The sequence below is a fragment of the Cavia porcellus genome, unplaced genomic scaffold (assembly GCF_034190915.1).
Source record: "Cavia porcellus strain 051 isolate PalLab524CR breed Dunkin Hartley unplaced genomic scaffold, mCavPor4.1 scaffold_17, whole genome shotgun sequence".
In the NCBI taxonomy this organism is placed as follows: Eukaryota; Metazoa; Chordata; class Mammalia; order Rodentia; family Caviidae; genus Cavia; species Cavia porcellus.
In genome coordinates this window covers 71,058,952-71,068,951 of record NW_026947500.1, presented here as the reverse complement: position 1 = coordinate 71,068,951, position 10,000 = coordinate 71,058,952, and the positions used below count along the sequence as shown (strand labels likewise).

The 10,000-nt window shown below is 46.7% G+C and overlaps 1 protein-coding gene across 2 annotated transcripts in view; it reads left to right on the top strand.

Moving 5' to 3' along the window:
- The window catches only part of Vav1 (vav guanine nucleotide exchange factor 1), a 58,552-nt gene that overhangs the window by 45,644 nt on the left and 2,908 nt on the right, over nt 1-10,000 (top strand). Inside the window, exons 23-26 of one of the 2 annotated variants that reach the window (XM_063228730.1) lie at nt 2,625-2,741; nt 4,900-4,987; nt 7,061-7,175; nt 9,538-9,686. In XM_063228730.1, the coding sequence (XP_063084800.1) occupies nt 2,625-2,741; nt 4,900-4,987; nt 7,061-7,175; nt 9,538-9,686 (469 nt within the window). Of the gene's footprint in view, nt 1-2,624; nt 2,742-4,899; nt 4,988-7,060; nt 7,176-9,534; nt 9,687-10,000 lie in introns of both variants that reach the window. The other variant, XM_063228729.1, reaches the window with a different exon arrangement.

Genomic DNA, 10,000 nt, shown 5'->3' with positions numbered 1-10,000 from the left:
AGCCCCGGAGCTGCTGCGGACAGCGGCAGGAGAGTTTTAGGGGGAGGCGGTGGTGAGGGCGATTGCTGACAGCTGGTGTCTCATTGTCATAAGATCTATTTTGTAAAAATTTTATTTGTTTTTATTAATTAATTAATTATTAGTTAATTAATTAATTAATTTCTGAGACACGGTCTCACCGTGCAGTCCAGGCTGCCTCGAGCTCACTGTGTAGCCCAGGCTGGCCTCAAACTCTCAGCGATCCTCCCCCTCAGCCTCCCGAGTGTAATAAACGGTTAACACGTAGACGGTCACCATATTTGCAGTCCTGGTATCAGCCCTCGCGCGAGGCCCTCTGACCCTCCGCAACCCTTGAAACAGGAGCCCGTCTCGGTTCCTCTTTTTTCTGGGCCAAGAAGGAGCCCTGTTTTTGCAAAGGAAGCTCAAGGAGGGGAAGTGATTTGCTCGGTGGCAGTCAGGGAGGAAGTGACGGAGACGGGATTCGAACCCGCAGCTGCCTGGCTTCCTCTCTGGGTAGCACACACGGGCACCCGCTTCCGTCTCCTGGTGCACACGGGCGGCCCTTCACGTGCTTTCTGGCCGTCTGTGAGGAATGGCTCCCTGGCTGCCCCCGGCCTTTTAAGGAGGAAATTGGGGCTGCCGGTGGTGGCCAAAGTCCATTCTGAGGGTTTAAAGCCGGCCGGTGGTGGAGGCCGGATGGCCCCGCGGTCTCTGGGTCGGTGCTGGCTCTGCCCTCCGTGCCCAGCTGTGGGCAGCAGGGCCGGACTGGAGGACTCAGCCGATGCTTCCAGTTAGGCTGCAAACTTTAAGAGAGTGCTAAAAGTTTCAGTGATCAAGATGCTTTATACATAGTTGTGTGCAACCGTGCAGGCCTAGAATCTGGCACTCCGGAGGCTGAGGCAGGAGGGCCTGAATTCGAGGCCGGCCTGGGAAGTTTAGCTGTTTGTTTGTTTAGAGACAGGATTTCACTCTGTAGTGCGGGCTGGCCTTGAAGTTGCGTGTGTAGCCCAGGCCGACTCTAAGTCACTGAGATCCTCCTGCCTCGGCCTCCCCAGTGCTGGGACGATCGGTGTGCACCACCATGCCCAGCAGTTAACGACCCAGAGAGAGACTCTTTAATAAAAACATCAAAAGGCCGGGGATGTAGCTCAGTGCCGACGGCCTGCACTCTGCCTGGGGCTACACAGCAAACAAATGCCAGATTCACGAAACATGCGTTAGTGTGATACGGAAAGACAATAAAACACAGCAACCCGATCTACAGTGAGCAAAAACATGAACATTTTAGGGTTAGGACTAGATCCAAAGAAGTAATGGCCCCGTGGAAGCTGTGTTTTCATGGATTTGTTTTGAACTTATTTTTTAAAAAGAATTGAAATGAAATTCCTCTAGAGCTAACCACCTAATAGTTCGTGGCTTTTGTATTCCTATTTGTTTGTTTATGTATTTTTTGGTACCCGGGATCGAACTCACGACGTCGCTCTTGACAGGCAGGCGCTCATGCCGCTGAGCTAAGTCCCCAGCCCTTGTATGCTGTACAATTAATGAATGCTATTTATGTTGTACATTTAGACTTATATAATTTCTTCTGTATCATTTTTGCATATATAATTCATATTTAAGTGTACGTTGCATATTACATAGTTAGAATTACACATCGACATTTGTGTGTCACATAACATGTTATAACACACATGTATATGCATTTATATTACATATTCATATTATGTTACATGTTGTAGAGATTTATGCGCCATACAGTAATTACTGTTTATCCTTTATACTGGACATTTACATTTATGTCAGATTGTTCTGTTACACATTCACATTTCTACAACTGTATCTTATATATGATAGAGGTGCTGTTTGTTAGTATGTTACTGGTAGCACATGCTTACATTCCCATAATATATTCATATTGACGTATGTGATCAGTAAGACCTGGAACGTGAGACGGGGCAGGCCGCCACCCCTTCTGTCCGGTCCCCAAACATTTTCAATGTCCTGAAGGACCCCACCCCCTGGCCACTCACCCCTAATCCCCGCCTCCGCCCTGGCACCCTGAACCCACTTCCCACCTCTGACCTGGCCGTTCTGGACTCCCTGACGGGGGGTTACCCCGCCTGTGGCCTTTCAAGGCTAATCTTCCTTTCCTCCTGATTTCTAGAGATTAAATATTGTTTTATTTATCACTGTTTTCTGGATGACTGGGGCTTTGGGTCCCTCTTGCCCTGGGCACCTGAGGCTGGTGCCTGACCCTCCCTTACCCTTCTGAAGACTGGTAGCCCAGGGATGGACACCAATGGCCCCTTAGGAAGATGCCCACTGAAGCCATGGACAAATCCCAGAGACCCAGCAGACCCAAAGGACCGAGCTGTCCCATGCATGTGTGTGTCCAACCTTGAGTGCCCTTAGAGAACCCCGATGGCCAGTCCCAACCCCTGGACACCCGCCACTGTGTCCACGGAGCTTTCCCTGGTGTGTAAGGACGGTCAGACCCAGGCCACCGTAGGAGGAGTAAATCACAATGGCTGGGGCGCTGGCAGCCACATTGTGTTCAGAGGCCTGGCGGCCCAGACGGGAGGCCCTGCACACCCCCTATTATTTCTTGGTCTGCCCTGCAGGTACGCCGGCCCCATGGAGCGCGCGGGAGCGGAGAACATCCTCACCAACCGCTCGGACGGGACCTTCCTGGTGCGCCAGAGGGTGAAGGATGCAGCCGAGTTCGCCATCAGTATTAAGTAACTCCTCCCTCCCTCGTCCTCCTCCCCCTTTGACCCGGGCGCTGAAGGCCCCTGGAGAGAGCGGCATCTGGGTTTCCCTGTGTCCAGCTGCACAGTCACGGAGGCCCCTTTTATGGAGCGACTACTGGGTCTTGGATGATTTTTAACAGCTGCTAGAAAGATGTAATTCCTAGGAAGGCTCCTGAGGGCTGTTTACGCCGTAATAGGTTGTAAACTGCAGTCACCGGTGGTGCCGTGGAGTACTAAAACTTACTCCTCCTGCCTGTGTTTTCACGTTTAGTGTCCACATCCCTTGACACCCTTCCCCTGACATTTCTCAGCCTTGAGTAACTACAATTCCATTCTTTTCTTCTTTGAGCTCAACGTTTTTAGCTTCTGCGTATGAGCAAGAACAGGTAGCATTTGTTTGTTCTGTGTCTGGGTTATTTCATTTAGCATGAGCCCTCCGGTCTCATCCATGTTGCTGTACATGGCAGGATACCGTGCTTTTTTATGACTGTGCAATATTCCATTTTGTAATACAGAGAATTTTGTCTTTATAATTTTCTGTCCGTGGGCAGCTTGGCTGATTCCATAGCAGCAGACTTGGAAGTGCATGTGTCTTTTTGATAGGCTAGTTTGATTTTCTTTGGCTGTCTACCCTGTTGTGGGATGGCCTGATTGCAGGGCAGGTCTATGTAAAATCTTTAAAAGAACCTCCGTATGCGTCTCCTAATAGTTTTATAATTTATATTTCCCTTCCACTGTCTTGTATTTTTTTAATTTGGGGGGATTAAAGCCAGGATCTTCACACTGAATTACATCTCCAAACTCAAACCCTTTTGAGTTTTTTTTTAAAATTTATTTTGAGACAGGGTTTTACTAAGATGCTAGGTTGCCCGTGCTGGGCTTACATTTGTGATTCTGCTTTCTTGGCCTGGGGTTTCAGGCGGGTAGCGCCCTGCCTGGCTGCTCGGTGTAGTCTGGAGATTTCCCTGTGGGAGTCTAATGCTGTCTGAACAGTTTGTAATTGCTTCTTTTGAGCTGATCAATAAGTTAATTGATTTTTTAGGTTAACATTTAGGTTAATTTTGTTTTGGTTTTTTGTGGTTCAAAAAGTTCAAACTCAGGGCCTTTGTACTGAGCTATATCCCTAGCCCTTTATAAATAAAAACAACTTTTTAAAAAAATGTGTTGCTAAATAGTGAAATGGCCCAGCCAGAGCTTCAAGTTGGGATCTTCCTGCCTCAGCCTCCTGAGTCCTAAGGTTACAGGTGTGTGCTATCATGCCTGACTCAAACTGATTTTTTTTTAGCATTTACTTTCTTAGCTTCCCAGCTTACATTTTTATATTGCTTTAAAAATTTTATATGATTATTTATATTTCATTTACATGTAAACCCCAGACCTACCAGAGGTCATGCTCAAGACAGGAATTCCCAAGATATCTTTCTTTTTCTGCTTTGGCTGAGACACGAGCTTTCTGGCTCTCGCCTGTGTGTTTTTCCAGCCTTCCTGCCCTCTGAAGGGCCGGCGGGTTCTCGCTCCCCAGGCCCCGTGACTCACCCCCATCCACGCCATCAGGACCTGAGCCCCTGGGTCACCAAGACCTGTGAGACGTGCAGCATTCCGTCATGCTGATGGCTCAGTTTTGACTTTTAACTTTACTCTGGCTTCTGGAGATTTCTCTCACTTTTGCTTTGAGAACTCATCAATTTTTTTTACCCCTTTGCATGTCTAGGGAGTTTTTTTGTTTTTGATTTTTGGGCTTTTCAGGCTTCCGTAGTGATTGGCTTCTGCAGTGTCCTTTAGGTCCATGGTCCACCATATTGGCAGGACGGCTGCTTCCCTTCCACGGTCCTTGTTTCCTGTGATCCTCCCTCCTGGAGGACGTGGAGGCTGCTTCCTACCTGTTGAACAGTGTCACCCACCGTCTTTGCGAGGTCTCGCTGACTTTGCAGCACAGCTGTGCCAGGGAAGCTGAGTCCTCTGGTCCGAGGAGGAGCTGGAGGCTCAGAGCCGCAGCAGGCCGAGGCGGGCTCAGAGGTCGCCCGCCCTGTGCCCCGCGGGAGCCCTGGGTGCTGTTCCCACTGTTGTGGCCTGCAGCTGACACTTGGCAGGGGGACCCGGGCCTCCCGCTGGGAGCCTGACGGCCGCCCCGCTCCTGCCGTTCCAGGTATAACGTGGAGGTCAAGCATATTAAAATCACCACGTCGGAAGGGCTGTACCGCATCACGGAGAAGAAGGCTTTCCGGGGGCTTTTGGTGAGGACCGGGCGCTCCCAAGCCAGGATCCAGGCAGCAGCCTCCCCAGGAACCCGTCTGCAGAGCCCGCTGTCCATATCCAGAGCGCTGTGCAACCTCTGACCTTCAGTTTATTCTCCTAGTGACCAGAGACCAGAGCACGGATGGGGCGGCTCTTACGTCAGTGTGTGACAGCTGGGATCTCAGTTACCTCAGGCTCCCCTGGATAACACAGCCCCGAGTGCACTTCTGAGTTTAGCTCTGCATAATCTGAGGCCCATTGGGCTATGGATTGAAATACCCTTTGGGTATTTTTGCTCGTGATGTGCCCTGTAATTTTAGACAATCTTTTTTTTCCTTTTGGTCTTTTGAGACAGGGTCGAGCTATGCAGTCCAGGCTGGCCTTGAGCTCCCTGTGCACCCAGGCTGGACTTGAACTGGCAGCGATCCTCCTGCCTCAGCCTCCCGAGTGCTCAGATTACTTTTTGACGATCTTTTAGGCCTTTTTAGCCTGTTGGTCTAAGACAAGCAGATCTTTTCTTTGGAGGACTCCTCCAAAGAAAATCCAGAATTCTGTACCTGAAGCATCTACATTTTATTTTGGAAGGTGATGTTTTAGATTTTACTCGGTCTTCAAAATAATCCTTGATGCCTCAAAAGGTCAATTCATTCCACAAACATGTATTTCTCCCTTGAACTTGCAGTTCTGAAACTGGTTATTTGTGGTTCTGGGGTTTGGACCTAAGACCTTCCACTGAGCCACATCCCTGGCCCTTTTCTGCTTTTGGGGGAGGGAGACAAAACCGTGCTAAGTCCTTAAGTTGCCCTGGCTGGGCTTGAATCTGCTGTATCCCTGACTCAGCCTCCTGAGTGCTGGCATGGCAGGCATGTACCACAAAGCTCTGCGCTGGTTTCTCACTTCTCAAAAATATAGCGGAAGGTACTTACTGATGTAAAAACATCCAATAAGCTTTCTGTGTGCATTTACTGTTTGTGAATATTCTGCTGCCTTTATTTGAGCCTGAGTGTTTCTCTCTCTCCTCCACTGTTTGCTAACAGAATGAGGCTTCTTTGCTCAAAGTGGCTTTATCACAAATCCTCCAAGAGTCAAGCATGCTACAGCTCACCACACACAAGAAGTTGAACATTGATGCAAAACTGTGGTCTAATACTATGTAATTCATATTAAAACCATTTGATTACCACGAGTTAATACTTTTTAAGCTGTTTTCCGCCTAGGACCTGAGCAAGGCGTCAGATACTGAATTAGTGTTTATTTCCTCCATCTTTTGTTTGCAATAATTTCCTTTTATCTTTTAGAAATATTTTATTGATCATACTGCAGGCACTAATTTCTCTGGTTTATTTCATTTTTAATCTTTCATGATCTTGGAGTATTCTGAGCCTGCAACTCCCAAATGTTGAGTGTCTTGAATTAAAGAACAAAGTTTTTTTTTTCAATTTAAAAAATATTTTAATCATGATTCATATTTCATTTTGTTGGCGTGCATTTCAAAAATTTTGACTTGCCTGATTATTTTTTCATTATTAGAACATGGCTTATAAAAAACTTAGCTTTTCTGTGACTTTGTCTCTCCAGTTATAAAATGGTAGAATCATGAGGATATTCATCACGCAGCATTTTTAGATAATGTTGGCCAGCATTTGGTGCTTAAAAACCTATTATTATTATTGTTATTATTAGTAGTAATATTACTACTATTCTACTGAAGATGAGGCCCTTGATACCCATAGCAGACCTTAGATATGGTGAGCTGATTGTTAAATTTATCTTTTTTGGGGGGGTATGGGGAATCGAACTCAGAACCTTGCATATGCCAGGCAGGCACTGTGCCATTGAGCTATATCCCCAGCCATGTTAAATCTATCTTGAAGTGAGTTAATTGGCTATTAGGAGAACTGGTCTTGAGCTGTTAGGTTTCCCCGTGACATGGGCCACTGCACGGGAAGGGAAGGAGCTCCCCATCCTAGGAAGCATGCAAGGAGTCATTTGCCGGGAGTCCAGCACAGGACCTGGCCCTGCCCTGAGTGCCCAGGCCAGCCGGGATAACATGTTTGGCGCTGTCCCCCCAGGAGCTGGTGGAATTTTACCAGCAGAACTCCCTGAAGGACTGCTTCAAGTCTCTGGACACCACCTTGCAGTTTCCCTACAAGGAGCCCGAGAGGAGAGCCATCAGCAAGCCACCAGGTGGGTGCCGGGGAGGGAGGGGCGTGCGTCCATGTGGGAAGATAAAGACACCGGGACTCGGTACATGATTCCAAAACCGACACTTCACATCAGTGTCCAGGACGGCTGAATACATGTAACCGCCTTCCACATAAGAGTACAGCTATCAGCCACCAGCTTTGTTGAAAATATCTGAAATAGGGGCTGGGGATTTAGCTCAGCGGCATAAGCACCTGCCTTGCAAGCAGGCGGTCGTGAGTTCGATCCCTGGTACCGAGAAAAATGAAAAAGACAAAAAAAAAAAAAAAAAAAAAAAAAAAAAAGAAAATATCTGAAATAATTGTATACAGTGCTATGCATTGGATACAGTGTGTATGTGTTGCATACAGTGTACTATTCGTTGGATACAGTGAACTGTGTGTTGGATACAGTGTACTATGCATTAGATACAGTGTGTACTGTTGGATTCAGGGTATATGTGTTGGATACAGTGTACTATGCATTGGATACTGTGTGCTATGCGTTGGATACTATGTGCTGTGCACTGGATATTGTGTGTATGTGTTCAATACAGTGCAGTATGTGTTGGATATAGCGTGCTACACATTGGATACAGTGTGCTATGCGTTGGATACAATGTGTATGTGTTGGACACAGTGTGCTGCACATTGGATACAGTGTGCTATGCATTGAATAAAATGTACTGTTTGTTGGATACATTGTACTACTATGTGTTGGATACTGTGTGCTGTGCATTGGATACAGTGTACTATGTGTTGGATACAGTGTACTATGTGTTGAATACAGTGTGGTGTGAGTTGGATACAGTGTGCTGTGTGCTGGATACAGTGTACTATGTGTTGGATACAGTGTACTATGTGTTGGATACAGTGTACTATGTTGGATACAGTGTGGTGTGAGTTGGATACAGTGTTCTGTGTGCTGGATACAGTGTACTATGTGTTGGATACAGTGTACTATGTGTTGGATACAGTGTGGTATGAGTTGGATACAGTGTACTATGTGTTGGACACAGTGTGCTATGTGTTGGACACAGTGTACTATGTGTTGGATACAGTGTACTATGTGTTGAATACAGTGTGGTGTGAGTTGGATACAGTGTGCTGGATACAGTGTACTATGTGTTGGATACAGTGTACTATGTGTTGGATACAGTGTACTATGTTGGATACAGTGTGGTGTGAGTTGGATACAGTGTTCTGTGTGCTGGATACAGTGTACTATGTGTTGGACACAGTGTACTATGTGTTGGATACAGTGTGCTATGTGTTGGACACAGTGTACTATATGTTGGATACATTGTACTATGTGTTGGATACAGTGTGCTCTGCATCAACACAATGACAATAATGACTTCAGAAGTCCCTTCTTCACAGCTGCTTTTCAGTTCACAAATACATTATCAACAATTCTTTAGACCACCGTCTGTAACGGTTTTTCCTATTTTTCTTTATTCAAAAAAAATTAAGATTCACATTTCATTGTGTTGGTGTGCATTCTGCAGTATGTTTTTCAGAAAAGTCACATGGATAGGATACTTTCTGAATTTTTATATGCCCAGGTATTTTTAAAGGAGAGATTTAAGAATTGCTTTTAATAGGTTGTATTCTATTTTATTCTGTTCCATTCTGTCGTATTCTATCCTATTTTTTTTTTTTTTTTTTGAGACAGGGTCTCACTATGTAGCTAGGCTCACTTCAAACTCATGGCAATCCTCCTGCCTCAGCCTCCCAAGTGCTGGAATGCCAAATGTGCACACACAAGCTAAAATGTTGTGTGCTTCAAAAAGGAATATCAACATATTAGTATTTTCAAACAAAACTTGCTTCTCTGCTCATCACCCAATAAAATCTCTGTTTCTGTTTGTCTCCATATCATTTATCAGTGTCCTGCTGTGTGAATATCAAACCTAGAATGCTACAACTTAATTTTATGTTTTACAATTTCACTTCCTATGGAAAGCTTACTGTGTCTTTACTGATCTTTCCTTCACGTCTTTTTTAATTGATTCTTGGTCCTCCTTTAGAAAATAAAAATTAACAGCCTAGAATGAACTTTTTCTTGGGTTCTTCTTGTTCCTTTTCCTGCAAGAACAGTCATCCTGTGGCCCCTGTGAGGGGTTGACTCTAATAATTTTAAGACTTCATTGAAGCAATTTCAGAAATGGATGTATTTTTCTAAATTCGAGTGCTTCTCGGAGCGGGAGACCGCGCTGGCTTTACAATCCTGTGCCCTGAGCAGCGCACCCCCAGGCAGCCGTGCACACCGAGCTCTGGTGCTCCTGAGACTGGGTCGCCTCTCCACTGCCCCCTCGTGGTGGGAGGCGCGCACACCCTCAGCCTCTGCTTTCCGCTCACAGCAGGCAGCACCAAGTACTTCGGCACCGCCAAAGCCCGCTATGACTTCTGCGCCAAGGACCGATCCGAGCTGTCCCTTAAGGAGGGTGACATCATCAGGATCCTCAGCAAGAAGGGGCAGCAAGGCTGGTGGCGAGGCGAGATCTACGGCCGGGTGAGGAGGCTGGGGTGGGCGGCCGGGCCGGGCTGTGGTGTGGGCATGGTCACCTGTGTCACCTACTTCATTTACTGAACACCTGCCATGTTCCAGACATTCTTCTTGGGGCTGAGGATGGTAAAACTGCTGTCCTCATGAAGCTCACAGTCTCGTGAGGAAAGTGTAACCCAAACCTGTAGACTTGTGACCAGGCAGTGACCACATTGAGTGGTCCAGATGGGGAGGAGGTGTCACGAGGTGACTGAGGCATCCCAAGAAAGCCCCTGATTCACCCAAGAGCAGTCAAGCGGATTGGTGAGGAATAAAGTTAG